This window comes from Augochlora pura, chromosome 7 (assembly GCF_028453695.1).
Source record: "Augochlora pura isolate Apur16 chromosome 7, APUR_v2.2.1, whole genome shotgun sequence".
Taxonomy (NCBI): domain Eukaryota; kingdom Metazoa; phylum Arthropoda; class Insecta; order Hymenoptera; family Halictidae; genus Augochlora; species Augochlora pura.
This window is the reverse complement of record NC_135778.1, coordinates 35,490,981-35,514,770: the sequence shown is the minus strand read 5'-3', so window position 1 is coordinate 35,514,770 and position 23,790 is coordinate 35,490,981. Positions and strand designations below refer to the sequence as shown.

The window sequence follows — 23,790 nt, the reverse complement described above, 5'->3', positions numbered from 1 at the left end:
TATTAATACAAATCTAAGAGTTTCATCATTAATAAGGTAACGTGTACAATGTAATGAATGTCTTGAGACCGTAACTACTATATATAAAATAGTTACTATACATACATACGTATATATATATATATATACATACATATACATATATATATATAATAACTATTTCAAGAATTGTTAGTTCCAAGCGTGGATAACAGTAAATACGACACGTTGTATAGATCCAGTGGTCTATCTTTTTTCACAAGACTACTGAATAAGTTGATTGTTAAGTGCTGCCGTATATAGATTGTCCAAAAAACTTAATAATATAGAATAAGAGTATTGATTAACGATACAACGAACATTGTAAGCGTTTGCTTGAATTTGTAAATTGTATTCTAGCATTATATATTGACTATCTATGATATATAGATAACTTTGATATATATTATCAGATAAAGGTGACTAAAAACTGATTGTCAATAAATGTGTTGTATGTGGTTGAAAAGTAAGAGGGAGAGAGAACTAATGAGAAAAATCGCGTAGTACTTGGTCCCAAACTTAATTGGTGATCTAAGATCATAGTCGAGTTTATGCCGAAATTTGCACTAGGTAATACTTATAGAATTAATCATATTAATTTAATTTTTGTTCATATCCATGTTTCACGACCTTATTGTATCATAAAGCCATTTTATCATAAACTTTTTTATATATCGAAACTATGAATACATTATACAAATGTGCAACCTGTACATCTAACGGACACACTTGTAATTTATGTAAGTACTGATCAAATTTTCGACGAAGAACACTTGAGAACTTAAAAGACAAAGTTATTTAATTGCTGAAGCGATGACATAAAAGCTGAAGAGGTCAGTTTCTTAATTGCAATAAACGTATCATCGGTAATAGCGAATGTCTTGGATGTTTGTGTCTTTACCTTACATAAATGCATGAGATGTTTTAAAATGTGTGTACGTGTATCCATATGGCAAAATAGAATTTAGTTGCGGTTCAAACGGGAATTTTCATAGGTGGTCCTACGGTTACATCGGATCCAACTCCGTCTAACTTTAAGCCGGTCAGAATTTCTTCCCATGCATTCATGCATTGCTGATAATGCCGAATTTGTCGATCTGCCATAGTAATCAACATATTTTTCAAATCCACCTGTTTCTCCACGTTCCATCTTTGCAAATCGCTACGCAAATTTTCATTGGCACATTCCACACGATCCTGCAGTACTTCTCCTTGTTTCGCTAATCGAGGAATCGCCTGTCCGAGTCTCTCTAATTTTTCATCGCGAGATTCTGCCTTCCACAACGATCCACCCCAATTTTGTGTCGAGACTGTGCCACTCGAAAGTCCAATTAGCTATTTAAATGATTGGCGTTAGAAATCACCGCAATATGTACTAAATTTTAGTATTTCATACACCCACCTGGTCTTTCTCAGCTCTTTTTTTCGTCAAATCGTCTATAGTGATTTCGTATTCGATTTGCATCGAATCCCGCCTAGATAGAGCACTCTTTACTGCATCTATGTATGAAATATATTCTCGCTCCTCATGCGGAACATTTTCCAGCAACTTTTGGTGAGCTTCTTCATTACATTCTATACCTTTGGCAATTGCTAATAGAATAGGAGCAAGTTCTGGTTCAGAAGTTGCCCATAATGTGAATATCGGATGCAGTTGATGTAGTTCTAACAAATAGTCTAGCGTAACATAAAAGCGTTTGGTATGTCAATGTCCAATCATTTGATATCATACAGAAATCAAATATTTCTTTTATTACCTTGTCTCTCTTTATGTATCCGATGATTTATTTTATCTATAGTTACTAATTTTTCGCAAAGGGCTGTACAATAGTCTCGAACTTGTTCAAATTCGAAATGACGTTGTTTCATAGTGTACGTGCTTGCTATATTTTGTAATGAGTCCGTCATTTTGATGAGGACATTTGCACGACTTTTACGATGTACAAGAAATTCCTAAAAGAAATAAAAAGCTATAGTACTTGAAAATATTCTAAAGCAATATCGTAAGAAATGCTAACTTACCGCGGGTTTGGTGGTTAAAAAAATATACAAATTTTTATCACAACTAAGAATAGGATGATTAACCACTCTGTTAAGAAATATATGCAACAGTTTCATACGAGCTATGATAAATTCTTTGGAGTAACGATCTAACTGTGCCAGTAGTGTATGTTTTCCAGGCATTGGCTGTAATAACAAAGTAAAGGCTAACTCTCTTGAAACAAAATATTAATATTTTACTAATACAAACTATTGGAAGTTTTGGTAGTACATAATCACTCACTGGAATGATGTGTGTTGGATAAGAATCCACTAATTTTTGTCTCAACCAAATGAAATCATTGTATCTTCTTTGAACAACATATTCAAAACCTCCCTCTGCAAATTCTGGTCTTGTGGACTGAAAAAAATTTGATTCAATAATATCCATCAAGAATAACTTTAGTTATTTAGCTTACCTTTGTTGTTATGCGAAAAGTGATGTAGGTTTCAAGCGTTTCAAGATGCTTTTGTGGATTGTCAACTTTGACTTGCAGATCTCTGGAATCTGTTGGAAAATCTGATATCTCTTGCTCTGGTAAAGTGGAAAAGCTATCAAGAGAAGGGGATGCTACCTGGAATTTAATCGGTGATTAATCAATGTTAAACATCTAACGAGTGCTACCTAAAGATTGATTGGTTTCAAATATTTTACACTCAAAATGACTTATTGAAGGGAATTTTCAGGTTATATTCTTACCACAGAACCTTCTATCGAAGTGCTGCAGTTTGAAAGGAAGTCCGCGTCGCGGCTTTCTTGTTTAACAACACCACCGACTGCCATCATGCTCACTTCCAAAATCGCGGAATCTTCAGCGGGCCTCTCACCGGAATTTTTCATATCATTTTCCGACGACATTATCTTTAAACGATCATAAACGATGAAGCAACAGAACTTCGACGATACTGCGTCACGAAGTCACAATGCGCAGCATTACAGAAACGAACATGATATTGTATGTATGGGTACGCGCATCGATCATATTTTAGGAAAACAATTAAGAGAATTTGGGTCGCTTTACTAGCTTAAAACATAATTAGTAATTAATTAAACATAACGATACGATTCTATAACTGTAACATAATTTACCCGCCGTTCTTTCATCTAAGGAATATCGCATGTTCTCGTTCCTCTCGCAATTGAACGGCAATTATTTGATTCTCAATCGTTGCGAACCATGGTTGGAGAAATTGTTCACAATTTTCAAATGAAGAAAATTAGAAATTGTACCTCTTGGATACATTTGACACGTTCAATGTACATTTTTCCCCGCGATTAAGAATTCGAACAGTTCCCTCGTTTCAATAATGGACTGGACAGAAAATAACGAATACGGTTCCATTTTTTCCGAGAGATATTCCATACGGCTGACAGAAGAGTCCTCTTTTCCAATCATTTATTACCGGTCGCAAAATCCAGTAGCGAGTAAGTGTTGATTATTTTCTCAAACATCAATTTCAACTTTTTAAACATATTTCAACATCTGGATCAACGTTGTTATACATTACATTTAATTGTTCCTTGAAGCATGAGAAGATTGGTTTATTTATTGTATTTGGTACGTAGGTAAACAATTGTCGATTGTATACGATCCAGAATAATTCAGAAACTTCGTTTAAGTACATCTCAATAATTATGTATAATTAGCGCGCTGAACAAAAGCGCGATCTCGAAAAAAATATTACGAAACGAATGTTTTCATATTTTGTACAGTTTAATTTTGCAAAAATAGAGAATCGATAGAAAAGAAAGTTATGCGTGCCAATCTCGTCTTAATACGGCTTAGTGGCAAACGCGAATTTTCAGCAAAGTATTGCAACGCATAAATTTATAGCATTCGTTGCTTTCTTGATGACAAGTGTCATATCAGAAACGATGTTAAATCTCTGCCTAACTTGCAATTCTAAGCGTGTCATCTGGCACGGGGCACGTGCGATGTTACTCACTACCGTATATTATATGTATACACACAAAGGTCTGTGAAACAATCATAAAGAGATTCTATATCTCAAGCTTCTTTGCTTCGAATTTGTAGTCGAACTTTCTTCCAGTTCTATTTTAACAGTATCAAACCGTTTTAAATTGAATTGTATTTCAACGCAATTCCATATCAGTTGCAACTATTAAAATTTAGTTTTGTCAATTGATTGTGCGGAATTCATTTGTACGTTAAGGTTATTTACAATTACATGATTTTCATTGTACTTCCTGTATAGTAGTACATATGAATACATGTACCCTGTATGTATAACGTGATAATAGAAATTGTAAAACTAGAAGGATCAGTTGCAAATAAGTAACATGTTATGTAATTACACATATACAAGGTGTGAAATTTCTGAAATTTATATCGTTTGACCCAACATCTCTCAATATAATGCGACACACAAATTAATTACACTACATACACGTATGAAATGTGTATGTGTGTTGTGCGAGTGGGTGAGTGAGTGAGTTAGAGAGAGAGAGAGAGAGAGAGAGATGGATCACCCGGTATAAAGATCCTAATGGCAAAGAAAATTCAATATCTCCCGCGTTTCGAGGGGCTCTGCACACGCTTGACACGGTCCTGGTTGTGACGCGAGCAGTGATGCCGTAGTCAAGGAGACCGAAGTAGCAGACAACCAACACTCCGACTAGTCGTCGACAACAAAATATACAGGTTCGTCGGAGTGTACTGCTCCGATTTTTCGGTTGCACGGTGGCTTGGCTGTCCGCGTGGTTTCCTGGGTGACACGGGTACCGGCACAGGCAAGGCTATTCCTTGAACGGGAAAAGCCCAACCGGGATACAAGGGGGGAAACGTTCGGCCGCGCAAGTGCGCCCGGGCGTCGTGTTCGGTGTACACGCCATTCATGAATACAGGTGAGTAGAAAGAGACGTATGTAAACCGCGCTCCGTTACGATCGCAATTATAATTTTTCTCTTACAACAGTTTCCTGCTATAGTACTATTGCATGCACACGTTCGAAAAGATGTCATGCGCAATTTAATACTTCAACGTCGAAACACGTCCTCGACATTCCGATGTCTTCTCGTTCAAATATGTTGTCAGTGATAACAGTTGTAGACAGATTGTTCGTTACCCTCTTTTATTTCTTAATTCAATGATCTCTATCGTCATCATTTGTTTGTCAATGTTGGAATTTTCAATTACAGGTATTTGAACACAGGTCTACGTCACAGCATTAATAGTTATTTTATCCTATATACGTGGTTTTAATTGATCCGTTGAGTATGCATTTATGAAACTATCGCTGTGATACAAAGCTTCTTATAAATATAGAACTTTTTATACATGTTAAGCATTGTATCTCGGCTACCTAGAAATCCTATGCTATTCTCTATTTTAACAGATCTTCCGAACATCTTTGTAGCTAGAAATAATCAATTCTTTTTACAATACCTCCCTAACTGGGTATAGAAAACCATTGCAGACTCTTCATTCTGAACTCCCCTGTCCTATCACGCTTTAGTGATTTTATTATGACCCTCCTTATCTGTGGGATATCTTATATTTGGAAGCCTTTGCAGTTTTTAATTAAAGTTGGCTTAATAATTGCATTGATAAATTTCTTGAATCATAAGAAAGGACCCACTCCTGACATTCAACTATACATAAAATCTTTAGAGCCCACTTTGCCCATGTACATGTTGCAAGGTCTTATACAAAGTATTAACTCTGGCAAGATTAAGGGCAAAAAATATGGTAAAAGAACAGAACAAATGTAATATAGTATAATAGATAAGGTGATGGCGTTTCTGTGTGTAAAGCAGTACCAAGAATCAGCCATGCATAACAGAGGCCAGGTGCTCTTATACACACATGAACGCACAGAACGTTTCCCAATGTAATTCTCTATTGTGTTAAATGATATAGTCTTTTCTTCTAAGAATCAAGCAACATGCTCTGGCTCTTTTATTGTTTACTTAATCAACAATAAGGAGTTTATTTGTATTAAATTTCTCTGGAACTAAAATTAGTGCTAATTTGAGAATGCAGTACTATCAAGGGGAAAGAGGCTTAATGCTCTCTAATTGCATCTATAATCTGACTTTTTCTACCTATACTTTGAACCCCTCTAAAAAGGAGTCCCCATACGTCCAGTCGCGCGTGTAGCGCATTTTAGCGATTCACCCTTCTCCCTTTCACTTTCTTCCCTTTGAAATACATTGTGTTTGGTACCTGCCACCCTACAGGTACAGGATGCACCAATACAGATCTCGATACATTATATGTTCCCGATTACAATGCCGTGTTTCATTTCTATTGGAAGCTTTCCGGGGCTTCTCTTTGATCTGTAGATTATCAAATGCTGCCCACCTGCAATAAATTACGTGGCCGATCTTTTTTTTTTTATGTAGGTTAGGGTGCTCTTTAAACGCTATAGCGGTACAACGAACGTCCAATTCGGGCGTCGTCGATTTTCTAATTTATTTACTCTATTTGCAATATATGAATATATATCATTACTCATTTAACTGTAATGATAATATGGATAAATTCACGATATATTTGCTACCGTTCTCTTTTCATTCTTTTATTAACTACTTGTAGAATGTACAATTTAAGTGTACATTTTACACATTATCATACCCCACAGAGAACAATTCATTTTTCTACTCAAGAAAACAGAACCTTCGTATTTGTAAAATGTTTCTTAACGTTCTGTTATTATATATTTTATGAATTACTATTTTATCACTATTTATTGATTAGACAATTTACTTTGACAACTGTGTCTTGGAAGGTGATTAAACTTATAAGAGGATATAAGAGCGGATCTTTGTGCATCGAGTCTGTAGGAAGATATTATTGATATTTGCTACATTTGTGTGGGTTGTATGTCTACGTTGCAGACCCTTCCCTCCAGAAACGGACAGGTAGCGGTGGTAGTGAGATCGTGGGAGCAGAGAGAGGTGAAGGAGTGATTGCCATGACTACGACAGGAGCCCAGTATGCCCTCGCAGCATCCACCAGAGCTAATAATAGTGGGGGTAACTCTGCATCAGTGGGGGTGGAACCTAAGCCAAGCGTCGTTGTCGTGACTACTTCCAGTTCTAGTGGCAGTGGTAGTGCAGCACAGAGCCAATCGACAAGGGGTCAGCAACTTATCACTGTTGTTACTAGTCCAGATCCTTCCAGTCCGAACAATCTGCAACCTATTCAGGTACATTTTATTACGTTCTACTTAAATACAATGTTATTTAGGAAATAGTATCGTCTAACTTATAATATTTTGTGCACGTTGATATTACAGTTTTGAAAGAAAATGAATATTTTCCATTAATTATATAACACATGAATTTATATTTCTCATGAAACTTTCATATTATTATATAGAACATTACTGCTGATCCTAAGGACATGCCTACTATAAACAATAATTTAGTTATTGGTTCAGGATCCACTTGAAACAGCTGCAGATTCTTCCAATGGCTCAACAGGTACACCAGCACATGTTACAGCACAAGTTGTAGTGAACACAACCCATTCGGGACAACACACTCTCGTCGATTCTGACGCTGCATCCACGTCGGCGGGTACAATTGTTAGCAGCTCACCACATTTCATTACTGTTACGGGTAAGCTTTGGTTAAAAGAACTTTATACGATTCTCATTTCATCTACGCCAGATGCAAAGTTATCTTCTATGCCAGTGCGAGTATCTTATAGAATTTGAAAGATTAGTGTAAATACATTCGTGAAAAATATTGCAATTATAAGTCGTTGAAAGACTTCTTCTAAGTCATTTATGTTAAGGGTGAGTATCAGAATCAGTTTGAAAAATTATAGTGTTTGAGTAGAGATTTGGCCCTTTCCATGCTGCTGAAAAACATGCACCTCTGTTCTTCTACTCTGACTACACTAGGCACCAGTGATTCACCATCCTACGCATCCCTCACAACGGCAGTAGGTGAGGGCAGAATATGATTAGCATGTATCATCCATTTTTAACAATTCAGCATATCTATAGAACTACAATTTGTTGTTGGTGAACACTTGATTTTGCATGGATCAATGTGTTAGTAATGCATCTACAGTTATAAAAACATGCATTAATACTATAAAAAAAGATGAAATATAATTATATGAATACCAGAATTCCTATTAAGAATAGAAGAGTTCTTTTAGCTATTTTTCTGGTATGGTATAGTCTTGTATTTAAATGTTGTATGCATTGTGTCAAGCTTTATTTAGATCCAAAGATTATTTACTATGGAAATGTTAAAGCATATTGGCTCTGTTTCAGTATCGGGTGAACCAGAGGCAGTGGGGTCAGAGTCAGTATCTCATCCTACCTATGTTCAATACGTTGAGGGTGATGGTTCCACATACATACCAACAAATGGTCAGATGTAAGTAGAAGAGTATTGTATATTTAATATGATTGACTTTCTTCAACTTGTAAATTATTGTAGGACATATCCTGTATATGCTGTTGGAGAAGCAGGAGCAATGTACACTCCTGCTTCGAGCCAATACTATACACCAGCCTCCACACCGGTGACATATACACAGGTGAAGTTCAAAAATTTATAATAGCATTTATCAATTAGTAATCAACAATAATATTTTATAAATTTAGGTCACTGGACAAGGTTCAAATTCAACGACCGGGCAGCTATTGTCACAAGGCAATGGAACGTATTTGATCCAACAGAGTGTCGTAGATGGTGATCCAACCGCCCACGCGTTAATATCTGCAGCAGCTGCACGTGCTAGTCCACAGACGGAAAATGCGGTAAGATGATAATGCATGATCCTTGAAATTTTGACTCTCGACTGCTTCTATTCGATTGACTTTTTGTGAGTACATGTTTCAAGATCGCAGGCATGGGAGCCCTGCATGACCATAAAGGAATGGAAGGGGTACAGTGTTTAATTTGTACTAAAGTTTCTGTTTAAGACACGAATGATGATCTCTTAAAGTTAATCCTGGTAGAAGTACTGTATTCTTGGCGTATAAACATTTCTAATGCGAAAAAGAGTGCATCTAATTGGGGTTTAATGAGCTATTGGTGTCTTGGGTTGTTCGATAGGAAACTGTGGTTAGCGGGGGTGGAGGGGCATACTTGATCAGCGGTAATTCAGCAGGAGGTACTACAGTCACCGTGGAAGATGCTGCAGCGGCTGCAGCAAACATGACGCATGCTACTAGAGTTTCTCAAGCAACAGTAAGCTAATACATGATCATCCTTATTTACAGGCTTTACCAAATACTAATTCGTTACAGCATGCTCGTTAGTAATATCTACGTTAACAATCAGAATTAAAGAATTATTATCAACAATGTTTTTTAAATCGATATGGATCGTATAGCTTAATTTTAATCGTTAACGTGTAGTTTCTTAGAGATTTCATCCACTCCCATAATAACGCAGAGAATAAGTTTCATAATATAAATACGTAAATAACAGTAATTATAAATGTTGCCAGTAGTTTGTAGTATTGTGTGAAATATTTTTTTTACATTCTAATGTATCATAGATAGAAAGAAAGTCCATCGACATCCGGCAATCATATGGATTTTCATCTAATTAGGTTCACTGGCTGCTTGAAAATTATGAAACAGCAGATGGTGTCTCTCTTCCAAGATCTACGCTTTATAATCATTACCTACGCCATTGTTCTGAAAATAAATTGGATCCTGTGAATGCAGCAAGCTTTGGAAAATTAATTCGTTCTGTCTTTTTGGGCCTAAGAACCAGACGATTAGGCACCAGGTAAAGCATTTTCCTTTAGAATGTTTAAATTCTCAATTAAAATTTCAAATTCAATTTACAATGGAATTCTTTTACAGAGGAAATTCAAAATACCATTACTATGGAATTCGAGTGAAGCCTAATTCTCCTTTGGTAATGTTGAACGAAGATGGAACACCTCGCCAGCAACAAAGTGCAAATTCTCAAACAAAACGATTTAAATTTGTAAATCAAAAGCAGGATGCCACGTACGAGAATAATACACATTCGAACACGAATATTTCTTCAAACACCTCGCCGCCGCAGTTTCATCAGTACCTTGGTGAAGCGAGTGGCGCGATTCCAGAGTTTCCCGAAATAATAGTTAGTCATGGATCCTCTCTTCCTGAGGATTGTACCTTAGAAGACATCGACACCTTCCGGAGTATATATAGGGAACATTGTGAAGCATTTCTGGATGCCGTTCTCAATTTTGAATTTGCCACTGTAGAGAGTCTTTGGAGAGAATTTTGGCGTAGTCAGGACAATAATAATGGGGATGAATGCGAAGAAGAGAAATATTTATCAAAGTAAGATCACTTGAGATGAATATTCGAAACTTTCTATTATCATTATTCTCATCGAATTTGTTGTCTATGCAGAACCAAACTGTACCAGATATGTAAGTGTTCGGAAGTTCAAGATTTCATTCGAAAAGTTGACTATACGTTTTATCAGAACTTGGTTGAAGTGTTGATGCCTAACGTGTTGCGACCAATACCAAGTAAGTTATTTCGATTGTGGTCTTTTGTATAGAGATCCCAACATGTTCTCACAATAATTAATATTCCCCAGGCTCACTAACACAATCCATTCGAAACTTTGCAAAGGGGCTGGAGTCATGGTTGACATCAGCAATGGCTGATTGTCCAGAAGAAATGACTCAGATAAAGGTACTAATTGTACCACGCGATATAGTAAACTTCGTTACAACGATGTTAATTTTAATATAAACAAATCTGATTTCAGTTGACAGCTGTATCTGCATTTGCTCAGACACTAAGGCGTTACACGTCTTTGAATCATCTTGCTCAAGCAGCGCGTGCAGTGCTTCAAAATTCAAGTCAAATCAATCAGATGTTGGCGGATTTGAATCGCGTTGATTTTCATAATGTACAAGAACAGGTATTTGTGCACTATATACACATGCATGTAAGTGTGTACAAAATGTGCGAATAAGTCTGTTTCAGGCGTCCTGGGTTTGTCAATGCGATTATCGGATGGTGCAACAATTAGAAGCTGATTTCAAAGTGACGCTACAACAACAAAACTCATTAGAAGACTGGGCGATTTGGTTGAAGAGCGTCGTTACCCAGGTTCTTAAGCCATTCGAGGAGAAACCTACATTCGCGAAAGCTGCACGTCAATTTTTGCTCAAATGGTCTTTCTACAGGTTAATTACTATTTCTATACTATTTCTTACGTAATTTGAGCTAGATTAAATTCATCTCTACATTGACTATTACTCAACAGTTCCATGGTGATCCGTGATCTCACTTTAAGAAGCGCAGCCAGTTTTGGGTCCTTCCACCTGATACGATTGCTATATGACGAATACATGTTCTACTTGATTGAACATCAAGTAGCAATTGCTACAGGGACAACTCCAATAGCGGTAATGGGGGATGTACGTATTTCTGTTTAAGCCCCTTAAAGAACAAATTTGTATTTTGTTTTTCACGATTGTGTCTCCTTTTAGAAAAGTCAAAATTGTTCTTTGGTCAGTGCATTTGGTGTGACTTCCAACGGAGGTTAGAGACATTTGTTTGTTACCTTATTACATTATCGTATCGAACCCATGAAAAGAGGGAGTTCTCGGAAAAAAAAAAGACATTTCTTCTTTTTCAGATACATTGAACACAAACCAACCAAAGCGGATGAAACTAAGCTAACTGCGTGCCTACATGCCTTAGTTTGCAAGTAAGCAAGGAAGCCAGTAGCACTTGAAAATGAAATATTAGCACAAGCGCATGCAGGCCTACTGATACACACTAGTCCCATAAATTATAATTTTGTATAAGATGAGATTTTGTCAATCAATGACTTAACAAAGAAGATTTTTGCATAATGCCCAGGACACATACACACACACACACACACAGAGACAAAATCTAGGTAAGTTTGTGTGATATAACATATACGAATATGTACCGCAGTCTTGTTAAGTACAAGCAAGTATATGATTCGAGCGTAAGGTATCGCTGGCACGATGTTTAGTATGTTAATGTATCTTCTAGTCGAGACATTTTTTAAAAAAATATATGGGACCATGAATATGTCATGCCCTTATAGTATACAATATCAAAAGCTTACTCGATTTAGTTTATTTCTGTAATGGTTTGCGGTAACATAAATAATTGATGTATTTATTTATTTATTTATTTATTTATTTATTTATTTATTTACATTAGTAAATCAAATTTCGCAATTCATTTCATTGTTTAATGTTTTGTTCATCATTGAAATGTTTCATTTCGGTAATCTTAATACGCGAGAGGAAACAAAATCGAGTAGGCTTGAAATAGTTAACATCAGTTTATGCAAGAAAAAATTATGCATTCATATCGACGGATTCTATTTTGCACAAATATTTGAGTAACGTTTAATGAAATCCGCCCTGCCGACGGTATTGTCAAATAATAAAAGAATATTCCTACTGGAGCAAACGCGAATTAGAATTACTATAATTATTATATACTTGTACGAGTTTTAGATATTTCTGACATTCATATTTTTTAACAAGACTTATTGATTATACATCGAGCTACATAAAGAGAGAAAAAAAAAAGAAAAGAAAACAATTCTGTTGTAAGCCGTCTGTTACACACCATATATATTCTTTCAGTATTTTTAAACGAATAGTACAAAACAGCACTGGAAAAGTATGGGTGTAACGATATATAAGTGTAATCGTTTTAATTTACTGATAGAATATACGCTATAATTCTTGCATCATAAAATGTACATATATGAAATAACGTGACAGATTAACGAAAGTGCACAGTTGTTGAAATTTAACGAAAGAGAGAAGAAACAAAAAGTCACTGCAAATTGCAACGATAGAAGCTGAAGATGTTTTCAAACATACTTCGCATTTAAACAATTTTAATTAATACATTTACAATAAAAGGGATCCGTGTCGATATATATGTTTTATATTTGTAGACTCTCGAGTAATTCTCTTCGATGTAATAAAATCCTAGATCTAAGGGTGCATTGTGAACTTAAACGTTATATTCCTTTTATATGTATGTATGTATAATATATACATATTATATATATAATATATATATAACATATACATACATATAAAATGTATGTATGTATGTATGTATGTAACATGACAGACAGTATGTCGGTATATTTAAGCTCTTTCTTGTTTTGTCAAATATTTAATCATTTATTTTCTAATTAAATAAAATTGTAATCGTATAAATTTGTTTGCCCATGCTTGAGTGCAAACAAATTTTATGATAGTTAATTTTTTCAATCTGCTAATTTAAATCTATTGCAAGAGAATGCAATTAGTTGTGTACTGCAAGTTCATTAAAACTTTGTATATATTAGTTTCCGTTCTACCTGAGCTTGTTTAGTCTCCAAATCTTTTATATTTTCTATATTTATATTTTTAAATATTCGTGTATGTTATATGATTTCATGAAAATGTATTTGTATACTCTACTTTCTCTCTCTCTCTCTCTCTTTCTCTTTAAATAAGTACAAAGTTTCAATGGAGTTGACTGTAATCAATTGAAATATTTTCTATTAAACGCTTAAAGGCTTAAACTCAAGTGCTCTTGAATCAAAGATTTTGTTTTTTAAAATACAGTATATACATATATATATACGTACAATTGATTATCATAAATTCGTGACAATTATGCTTGCACATTTTGCAAAGAAGTATTATTTGCAATTGTTACAATTTGCATGCAAGTTTTTCCGGATATTGAGATTCGATGTTACAAACGTATTTTCTATTGCAAAGTACTGCTGTATAGACCATTGGTCAAATCTAACTGAAGTTTAATTAACAAAAGTACGAACTGCCTAAAACAAAAAAATAATCTAGACGCTAAGCGTATCGTGCAACAGAGAAAAGGATATAAAGAAGATTGTAACATGAAAGATTGTGTACTCCTGCAAACAAACTAGAATGTTTGGCAAAACTTGGTGCCTTTTATTTCATACATGAGAAAAAAAAATGAACATTTTTTTACGGTACTTTAATTATACACAGAATGGATAAGAAGCTTCCAACGCCAAACGACCAAAATGAATGAAAGAAAGAAAATAACTGCTCTTCCCTCAGGGCTTCTTTGCAAAGCTATTCAATTTTTATGGCGTTTTACTTTAAGAAGGAAAACAAAAAAGCAAATATTTGAGGACACTTTGAAATTGCAAAACAGCAGAAAACCGATAAAAGTTTGGAAGGAAACATAAGCATTGTATCTTAGAAATATATTATGTCCAGGAGTATTGCATGGTTTTGTATTTTCTTAGATCTTTTTGAACAAAATCTTCCAAACTATATAATTTGCTATAATGAAGGTCACGATAAAGGGTACTAAACACTGGTCAAATTTATTGCATTGCGATATTCGCAAATAGTGTTAACAAAAAAAAATAGGATAAATGTTTATTTATTGTATAAAAATATTGCATACTAGTCAAACTTGATAGACTTAAGTGAAGAAACAGGGATTGAGTATATCACACAGTACATCGACCATTGGTTGCGCATGTATTATTTATGCGAGCAAGATGGATAGAATATTTCTATAACTATAATGAGCTTATACATGTAAAAATTAATGATAACTATGTGTACTTAGCATAAGAATGGCTTTCTAAGAAATTTCTATGTTTTTCTTTCCTTGTCGACTTCAAAAGTCGTGCAATGTTAATGAGGATAGTCGAATATAGAAAAATTTGCAACGGCTCGGTTCTAGAATGTATGAGAGTATTAAGAATCAAAATAGAAAGATACTGTGTCCTATTAGCAAAAATAAATCAACCTAATGACAGTACACAATTCTATATTCTTCTATACTTGTTTGTATTTTTAAGTAGGATCGCTGTTTGTAAGTTTCATAATTATCACAAGGTGCAAGCGATTGTAGTCTTGTTGTTGACAAATGAAAAATCAAACTTACCATGGTTTCCTATGTTGCGAAAGAAGGCCTTAAATATTTCCACTTGTAAACACAAATACACGAAAACAAGAAGATTTACTACGTTGTTAAGAGTGAAAACTGGTAACATAAATGAAAATAATAATAATAATAATAAAAAGAAGAATAAAACTTAGGGATACTGTCGTGTGAAGAAAGATTGAGAAAAAGAAAAAAAGAGTATCGTTTTCTTTATGACGTATAAAAAATATTTTGATACCTCCAGATTTGCACAAATCGAGTGTCATTCATTACTGCTTAAATAACATTATTTTTACTGAATGCAGCTCAAAACAATAACACCGTATATAAAAATTACGTGAGATTAAGAAACTCTAAGAATGTGTGAATGTGCGGATCACAAAAACAATTAATAAATACATGTTTAAAACTTGTAAAATTGTGTTTATTGTAGAAATCTAATGGTTTGATTCTACTCATTATTTTCACGATCCAAATCAAATCGCGCCATAACAATACAATGTTAGTCAAGCTCATGTTCATGATAAATTTATATATTTTTATGTTTACTACTACATTGCAGATTTATTGTTAATTATATTTGTTAAATTATTAATGAAGTTTCATTCGCGTTTTATATCTAAAAAGCATTTTTTTTTACTAACTCTAAGTCTAAGAAATTCTTAATTTTCCTTTGATATTCTCGATGATTCAAATTTTGTAAATAATATTCAAAAATTTCTTAATTTCAATTCATAGAAAACTAATTAATTAACTAGATTACTTGTACAGAAGTATATGTGTTATTTTGAAGGCATGTACATAAATATTATCTTTGGTCAATTTCTTTTCGTAAGAAATTCAAATAATGTTCGATGATGTTTCAATGATCATCAAATTTTGATTTTATCTAAAACAGTTGATTTGTATTACATATGTAATATTGAAAATTGTGAGACTATAAATATGAGAAATCAATAAATAAAATGGAATTTTAATTTCGCATGTAAATGGGTAATCTAAAGTATTACTACGAATGTACATATACTTACATGTAATAGTACACATGCAAGCAATAGTACATACATAAGTACAAACATAAGTATAGTATCGTAGTGTTATGTCGAAATGTAATTGCATGCATACTAAACTATATATAAAGGGTGTCCTAAAAATCAGTCGCAGTCAGGAAATGAGGAATTCCTGAGTTCATTTAAAGCAACTTTTTCCTTAATAAAAATGTAATCCGAGGCATTCTTTACAAGTTATTAACGAAAAATACAAACCAATGAAAGATAAGCTCTTCCGGCGCGAGGTGGCTGAGCCAACGAGCTGACGAAGCCCAGTTCTGCTCATTGGTTCGGCTGCCTCGTACTAGAAAAACTCATATTTCATTGATTACTATTTTCCGTTAATAACTCGTAAACAAACCCGCGGATTTCCGCTAAAGAAAAAGTTGTTTCAATGACCTCAGGAAATCCCCATTTGTTGATTGCTCGATATGTTTGAGGCTCCCTTATAATAGATATCGCCATCTATGAGATTGTTGGATTTGCCGTTTATATTGTATGTTGCATGTTTGTGTATGTATGTATGTATTCATCTGTATGTATGTATGCACATGTATATACATATATGTGATGTATTGAAACTAAAAAAATATGCAAAATTCTGTTTTCATTCAATAACATTCGGCGGATTGATCAATTTGATAATCAAGTTACGTGTAAGTCTACAATTAATAGCAACATATTTCTATCGTCATTTTAAACTTTTCATTTAATAATATTTTACAGAAAGCTATATTGTTAACCTTGACTAACGGTTAATCATTAGTAGTGCACCATATTGTTAATTTTTACTAAGGTTATTTTATTAAAATATTCGATAACGTATGAAACCTTATAATGTGGTTATCAGAGAGAAAGTTTTTATAAACTGTTTTTTAAATTTATTATATGTTACACGGTCGTAGCGTAAGGAAAAGTAGACCAAATTGTTTATTTATTACAATCACTACCATATGGGAAAGTAAAAGGCTCTTGCAATAATAGCCACATGTAGTAAAGTATCGTTTACTATATTTTATTTTCTAATCTGTAGGTTTAATATGTCATCGAAGATTAAGAACCTGGTCAATTCAAATTTGAATGTATCGCAAAATCAAAAGAATGTGGAAGACAATACATACTCTGTGGTTGATCAGAAAGATGACCAGAATGCAGAATTCAAATTTGATGAACAGAATGCCAGTAAGAAATTAATTGCCAGTGAGTCTGAAATTCCTTATAATTTAATCTACGAGTCTGAAGATGAATCTCCAATAATGGAAACTTCAATGGTAGCAAATGTAGAAAAAACAGAAGGTATTAATAAAAAAATATATGTAAGAATTATTTGTAAATAGTAGATGTAGTAATTGATATATTACTTATTTAATACGCATACTTTTGTCTCTTTTGTAATTTATTCTGTTAACACAGTTTTGTTGATTACTTCCACAGGCACTTTGAAACAGCTAATGTTGTAAGGTTTCCTTCTCTTTCCTTCTCTTCTGCCTCTAATTTAATAAAATAATCAATGTAGAGGCTATTGTTTGAATTATAGAATAAATTTAATATCATAATACGTTAGTGCTTTCAAAATGCCAGTGCAATACAGAAATAGGAGAAGATTAGTGAAACATCAAGGTACTATTATCAGTTATAGAATAATTAATGTGTTCTCTGTAGAAAGTTTATAATGACATTGTATTTTATGCAGTACATATAGTTGTACAAATCATAGAATCAATGAATTATGTGTTTCAAAGAAGATTCCTCTGACTATAGAGAATGTTGGATCTCGGGCTAATTCCAGTGCTCAATCCAAAAGTGACCATAAAAATCACGATCCTAACAGGCAGAATCAGCATGAATATGATGCTAGTATAGACGAAAGATTGCCAGAAACAGTGAAATTGCTCACTACACCTAATGGGGGAAAGTTGTATTTAGTGGGAACGGCACACTTTAGTGTTGAAAGCCAAAACGATGTGTCTATGGTAAATAATAGTTTTTAAGCTATATATTATTTTTTATATATAGAGATAAGTTTAAATATACCTTTTTACAATTTAAGATTATTCAAGCTGTTCAGCCTCACATAATCGTGGTTGAGTTATGCAGAGCTAGAGCTGAAATAATGCAATTTAGTGAAGAAGTTATACTTGAATACACAAAGAATTTAACATACCGTAAGTATATCTGTAATTAGTTACATTTTGTGTTAACTGACATTTATGTAAATTCATTTTGTAGTGTCTATTTCGCGACTGGTAGGAAAATATGGGGTTTGTTATGGGTTGTTACATATCTTGTTATTGCGAGTGGTAACACAAATTACTCAACAGCTCGAAATGGCACCTGGTGGTGAATTTCGCAGAGCATTCGAAGAGGTATGCTGGATTAAATAGGTGAACCGTTATAGTTATTAATAGAAATAGTTCTAAATGATGCTGTATTATTATAGGCAAAGAAGTTACCGAATTGTATTATTCATTTGGCTGATAGACCATTTAACATAACAATACAACGTGCTTTGAGATTATTAACTTGGTGGCAAACTTTTAAGCTTGGATGGTGTTTGATTAATTTAAAATCAATTGACATTAGCAAGGAATATGTTGAAATCTGTAAACAGAAAAGTCTGTTGGACAATATGATACATGAACTGAAGGAGGAATATCCACCGATAGAGCAAGTGTTTGTGAAAGAAAGAGACTTGTACCTCACACACTCTCTTCAAACAGCATGTATGGTTCACCTCACTTCGAACGAAGCGATACCACCTAGAGTTGTAGGAATTGTTGGCATCGGACATACTCCGGGTATTATAGAAAATTGGGGAAAAGTGATACCTTCCGATATACCACCAATTATGAGGTATATATTTATACATGTAGGTTTCAAGAAAAGTTTAGTGCACGGTAATTTATTGTTTTCTTGTTTTGTTTACAGTGTACCTCCTCAACCATTGTCGAGTAAAATATTATTGTATACTGTTAAGATTTCATTCCTAAGCGCTGTAATTTATGCAGGGTATAAAATTTTACCAATGCCCTCGGGTGTCACGATGCAATCTATCAGATCATCTGTCGAAGGACTATTCAAGGTCATAAGTGGCAAAGCAGAGTTTACCTGGTAGTTGGATCTCTAACACATTTGGGCAAAAACAACTTTCCCTCAAAAGAACGATTTTTCTCTTTCTTGTTCTTGTGTTGCGTATATTATAGAAATTATATCGGAGGGTTTCGTTGGTTCAACGTTTACGATGAGCACAGAGGTGAATACAGAAGCGACTGGTAGCGCGGACGAATATGAGCATAATATTCCAAATGTTATGTATATAACGAATAACATACCTGGCCCGGGTATAGATTTAGACGACTTTGAATCAGAGTACTCGTTAGGTTGTTCGTGTATAGAGAAATGCTCCGACGATTGTTCGTGTACACGTGGTTCACCCAATTACATCAATGGTCGACTACTCGATGAGAAACTGGAAGGACCCGTTATCGAGTGTAATCCTAATTGCGCCTGTAGAGAAACTTGTGGCAATAGACTAGTACAAGTAGGTCCGTTGGACTGTTTGATGGTGTCTCAAGTGGATGGAAAAGGGTTTGGCTTGGTTACCGCTAAATTCATTGAAAAAGGGCAATTTGTTTGCGAGTACGCCGGCGAGGTGATAAGCATTGAAGAAGCTAGGCAAAGAGTAGAGGCAAATAAAAACAGTATGAATTATGTTTTGGTAGTATCTGAACACGTCGGAGATCGAACTATTGTAACATGTATAGATCCAAAATATTTTGGTAACATTGGACGATACTGTAACCATAGCTGCGAACCGAATGCTAATCTTGTGCCCGTTAGAGTGGAAGCGCTAGTGCCTCGATTATGTTTGTTCGCATCAAAAAATATAGCTATCGGGGAGGAAATAACTTTTAACTATGCCGGAGGTGTTCGTAATTCTGTCCAAGAAATCAGCAACACACCTTGCCTTTGTGGTTCCCACAATTGTGTCGGCTATTTGCCTCATAATGTTATTTAAAGATAATCGAAAGTAGATAACTGAAAGTAAGAGCCGTTGTTGTAGAACTATTCGCTGGCTGGCTAGTGAGTTGTTTCTGTTAACTATTTGTTTGAATACACTGTGCGATTAGTTGCATCTTTGTTAATTTATGTGCAACATACCCAATGAGAACTGCCATCTAAAATGACTTGTTGCATGTTAGTTGCACGAAAAGACCTCTTAAATGAATTAGAAATAGTCATCTTTGTTGATATCAATTCGAAACGAAATATTTTAAATAATAGCTTTTATTAACTCACTCTGTATATAGCATTTTAATTTCTATCATAGTCATAAAATGTCTATGTTCTGATTGATTAAAGGCTTTTTGATTGTTTCGGAATTTAAATAGACTTATAAGTTAGATTTTCTGCTTGTTTACTCGTTTAAACTAGTGTTACCATTAATTTATTAAAGGAAACGTATTTGTTACACGTTTAATGAATCGAATTTAACGAATTGGGACAAGGCGACATAGTTACCCTGCTATAGGATAACTATACATTTGAAATGTTTTTGTAGTCGATGTATTATGCAAGTTCTACTTTATACAACGGTACAGTGTACACATATTTGTACAAATATAAATACATACACGCGCGCGCGCGTGTGTGTACATGTATATATAAGGTATGCGCATATACATATTATACAGTTTAATGGTTTTGGCGGGTACTGTCCAATGCAAAGTGTTGTCTAATGCATTTATTATTATTATTATTTACATTGAAAAAAAGCTGTTAAGGAAGTCCAGATTTCTCACATTTTTAATACAAATTATTTAGTAATATAATGTAAAAACACTTTGTATTTCAATCTTCCAATTGAATGAATAACCGAAACGTGTAAAAAAGATAAATTAAGATTCTTTTTATAACTGGAACAAGTTTTAAGCGGTTGTGGTTTTGTTTGTATTTTTTAGAAGAATATAATTTTAGTCGAACAGAACAAATTTGTTCAGTCTTAGAAATTTATTAAACGACCAGTTTGTTCATCTTTGAAACGTTCATTGTCAACAACAAAGTAGTACGTTATTTTGATCTTTTGATTGATAATTCAAGAAACGATTTATAACGTTACAACGATATCATTTTAACAATTTTATTTTCAAATGTTTTCATTAACGTACACGTTGCTTTAAATACGTAAATTACTTTTCAACACAGATCTTGGAAGGACCAAAAGACTAAATTAGTTTTTGAGTATACATTATCATTTCGAATATTCATCATTGTTGGCAGTAAATGTTGACCATATATTTTTCGCTGTAAGCACTCTTATATAACTCAGTGTTTCTCTTAAATTCTCTTCACGCGTTTATTTTTGGTTTCGCATATAATTACAATGCAGCCACAGCTGCCTGTACCCTCTGGAAAACTTATACATTGTCCGGACCATCTGCTTTCCAAGACTAGTGCCATTGGAAAGCTGATGTTTCTCCAGTCTACCGATTAGTGTCTAATTGTCTTATTTATTGCGCTTATTGAGCACATACTGATTCTTGTGACTCATTGCAGTATCTCCAACGCATCCATGTTACTCTCATACGATCCCAGATATTTTCCAACGAGTCCATAGCAGGTCTCACGTCGAGCAACGCGAAGATATACTTTTCATTCACTGTAGCACCGTCATAATAATCAATAATATATCTAACGTCCTTTCCGCATCTGTCGATGATCCAATCGTGACGATCGAATGGCAGCTCGTACCTGTAATCATAGGGTTTTAGTGAAATTTGCAACATTGCAAAACTACTACATAGTATTAAGTTTATGTACCCCATCCAATGTCGGATACGAGCACGAGGCGAGTACTGCGAGGCCTTGCCTCCAAAGCTACGAAGCTTCGGAGTACCGCATTCTTTAGCATGCAACGCTTCCCATTTAAGTACTTCTTGCCAGGCTTGTTCGTTGTTGGCATTATGAATCTTTATTATGTTGTTCATGTCGTTTTGCGTGATGTCTTCTTTCTTCCACCGCCAACCTTTCCTTAGCATGGCATTCCAAAACATTTGTTGAGACGGATACACCCAGAACTCGTTTTCGTCTGTTGCTTTTGGTATCGAAGAGATTTGTCTATCTGTAGGCAATGGGAAGGGCTGATCTGGTGCTGGTTGTTGATTCGCAGCTGGCATCTGTAAACGTTAGTTGAAAGTTATAATACTTATTAAAAGAGATGAAAATTAATTGTTGAACGTACCATGTTAAGAGGATTAATTGCTTCTCCCGAATGATCTATTGGACATTCACTCGTGCTCTTGGGAGTGGAATTTGGTGTTGCTTTATGCATTGGGCACTCTGGTGGTGGCTCTCCTTCTAATTTGCTCGTTCCATGATGATGAGGATTATTTGGCGTCAATGGTTCAGAACCTGGTAGAAGTTTGTTAGCTGCAGATGCAGAAGACGCCAATACGTTGCCCATCGTTCTTGAATTTTCTGTAATAAACATTGTTAATAGTATTTTACTCGCATTGTCAGACAAAAGAGGAGAGGAAGAAGCAGTAAGGAAAACTCAAGTAACAAATTGAGGACAGATTAGTCTGGGAATTAGTATAATTGTAAATAATAATACGAAAAGCAATCAGATGTCACATTTAGATGATGATTAAAGTTCCTGCAGCTATTGTCATTGTCACTTTCATTCACGACAATTGAAGGAGCTCATGTTGTAATAACCTCTATAGATTATGCAACAGTGTGCACGTTCTACGGCTAAAATTATTAGGTTTCTTTTTATGACAATGCGATATATGTGTAATTGCAAGTGGAGATTACGTGTTCCGCGAACTACAGTGTGAAAAGTAACACTTACATGTAATTATAGGTGTGACAGGTGTGTGGTTGTTACAAGTTACATTGATCGGACAATCGATATTGTTTTATTGCTCCTTCTCAGAGATCGAGTGTCTCGTAACTCGTAATGATCGTAGATAGGGTTAGGATACGAAAGAAAATTCACAACAATGCATCTTGAAGAATTGGAACACCTCAATTCCGAATTCTTCTCTATGCATGCGGCTGCATACAGCATGCGACACACACACACAAACACGATGATATCGCGACCAAAATTGTATAATGTATACGTATATACTGTGAACTGTTCGTGGTCATGTGCGTGCACGTGCGTATATACCATGTGTTGACCAGTTGGCACCAGTATTGGTCCGGAACGTGCTGTAGACTAGTAGAGGGGAGTCCTCACAAATGGGATTGAATGGTTCCAATAGTTCCAATAGCGTCATCCAATGGCAGCACCGCCTGCTACAATGCAGCATTTTGCGGACCGCCCACATTTAGACCAGAGTAGAATCACTAATTGGAATAGGGTTGCTTGTCTTAAGTTGCTAAACTCTACGTTTAATATTCAAATATTACAATGCCAATGGAAAAAGGTTGGTATAGGACTCGACGTAGAAATGAATGGAATTAATCGTTCGGTAGATTTTCAATTAATTTTTTAATCAATTAAAATACTTATAATATATACACTACAATACACTCGATGTCTGATCGCGAAGACGTAAACTGAAACACTTCCCGCGTTACAAATGTATGCATGTATGTACATGTATGTACAAAACATATGAGGTTTTGCAAACCGATGGCGATATGTCGCGCGTGTCATTGCCTCGTCTTATTCGTGGCAGTTTATTACCCTACAATACTGTATAAAAAAAGTACACGCATACGATTCGAACTGCGAATGAATCGAGTAAAATGTCCACGAAACTCTGGA

The 23,790-nt window shown here is 34.7% G+C and overlaps 5 protein-coding genes across 12 annotated transcripts; 3 read left to right on the top strand and 2 right to left on the bottom strand.

Annotated features, from left to right (window-relative positions):
- Positions 1 to 34: 34 nt before the first annotated feature.
- LOC144473607 (sorting nexin-7) lies at positions 35 to 3,182 on the bottom strand. The gene is made up of 7 exons (XM_078187633.1): positions 2,759 to 3,182; positions 2,478 to 2,633; positions 2,303 to 2,419; positions 2,041 to 2,205; positions 1,776 to 1,971; positions 1,421 to 1,695; positions 35 to 1,353 (listed from the first exon to the last, which is right to left on the bottom strand). Exons 1-7 carry the CDS (start codon positions 2,915 to 2,917, stop codon positions 994 to 996), a joined length of 1,428 nt encoding a protein of 475 aa, XP_078043759.1. The 5' UTR covers positions 2,918 to 3,182; the 3' UTR covers positions 35 to 993.
- Positions 3,183 to 4,565: 1,383 nt separating this feature from the next.
- Positions 4,566 to 14,959, top strand: Rfx (regulatory transcription factor Rfx). Of its 4 annotated transcripts, none has more exons than XM_078187628.1 (16): positions 4,566 to 4,924; positions 6,920 to 7,230; positions 7,465 to 7,645; positions 8,314 to 8,419; positions 8,483 to 8,582; positions 8,650 to 8,805; positions 9,104 to 9,238; positions 9,606 to 9,787; positions 9,865 to 10,335; positions 10,408 to 10,529; positions 10,601 to 10,698; positions 10,775 to 10,930; positions 10,996 to 11,198; positions 11,279 to 11,432; positions 11,505 to 11,556; positions 11,636 to 14,959. In XM_078187628.1, the coding sequence occupies exons 1-16, from the start codon at positions 4,915 to 4,917 to the stop codon at positions 11,695 to 11,697; spliced, it is 2,499 nt and encodes an 832-aa protein (XP_078043754.1). In that variant the 5' UTR covers positions 4,566 to 4,914; the 3' UTR covers positions 11,698 to 14,959. The 4 variants fall into 4 exon arrangements, with proteins under 4 accessions (XP_078043754.1, XP_078043752.1, XP_078043756.1 ...); XM_078187626.1 differs by having other exon boundaries at positions 7,453 to 7,645; XM_078187629.1 differs by having other exon boundaries at positions 4,568 to 4,924; positions 7,453 to 7,645; positions 11,654 to 14,959.
- A 1,496-nt stretch (positions 14,960 to 16,455) lies between these two features.
- Positions 16,456 to 19,125, top strand: LOC144472510 (traB domain-containing protein). Of its 4 annotated transcripts, none has more exons than XM_078185672.1 (7): positions 16,456 to 16,666; positions 17,044 to 17,306; positions 17,772 to 17,983; positions 18,061 to 18,175; positions 18,240 to 18,376; positions 18,451 to 18,863; positions 18,939 to 19,125. In XM_078185672.1, exons 2-7 carry the CDS (start codon positions 17,051 to 17,053, stop codon positions 19,123 to 19,125), a joined length of 1,320 nt encoding a protein of 439 aa, XP_078041798.1. In that variant the 5' UTR covers positions 16,456 to 16,666; positions 17,044 to 17,050. The 4 variants fall into 4 exon arrangements, with proteins under 4 accessions (XP_078041798.1, XP_078041799.1, XP_078041797.1 ...); XM_078185673.1 differs by lacking the exon at positions 16,456 to 16,666 and adding an exon at positions 16,764 to 16,806; XM_078185671.1 differs by lacking the exon at positions 16,456 to 16,666 and adding an exon at positions 16,869 to 16,971.
- A 126-nt stretch (positions 19,126 to 19,251) lies between these two features.
- On the top strand, positions 19,252 to 21,001 carry LOC144472512 (histone-lysine N-methyltransferase SETMAR). The gene has a single exon (XM_078185677.1). The coding sequence runs from the start codon at positions 19,252 to 19,254 to the stop codon at positions 20,026 to 20,028; it is 777 nt and encodes a 258-aa protein (XP_078041803.1). The 3' UTR covers positions 20,029 to 21,001.
- On the bottom strand, positions 20,740 to 23,175 carry Cchl (Cytochrome c heme lyase). 2 transcript variants are annotated; one of them, XM_078185676.1, is made up of 5 exons: positions 22,864 to 23,175; positions 22,644 to 22,763; positions 22,252 to 22,487; positions 21,831 to 22,186; positions 20,740 to 21,761 (listed from the first exon to the last, which is right to left on the bottom strand). In XM_078185676.1, the coding sequence occupies exons 3-5, from the start codon at positions 22,471 to 22,473 to the stop codon at positions 21,530 to 21,532; spliced, it is 810 nt and encodes a 269-aa protein (XP_078041802.1). In that variant the 5' UTR covers positions 22,474 to 22,487; positions 22,644 to 22,763; positions 22,864 to 23,175; the 3' UTR covers positions 20,740 to 21,529. The 2 variants fall into 2 exon arrangements, with proteins under 2 accessions (XP_078041802.1, XP_078041801.1); XM_078185675.1 differs by lacking the exon at positions 22,644 to 22,763 and having other exon boundaries at positions 22,864 to 23,173.
- Between the last annotated feature and the right edge of the window lie 615 nt (positions 23,176 to 23,790).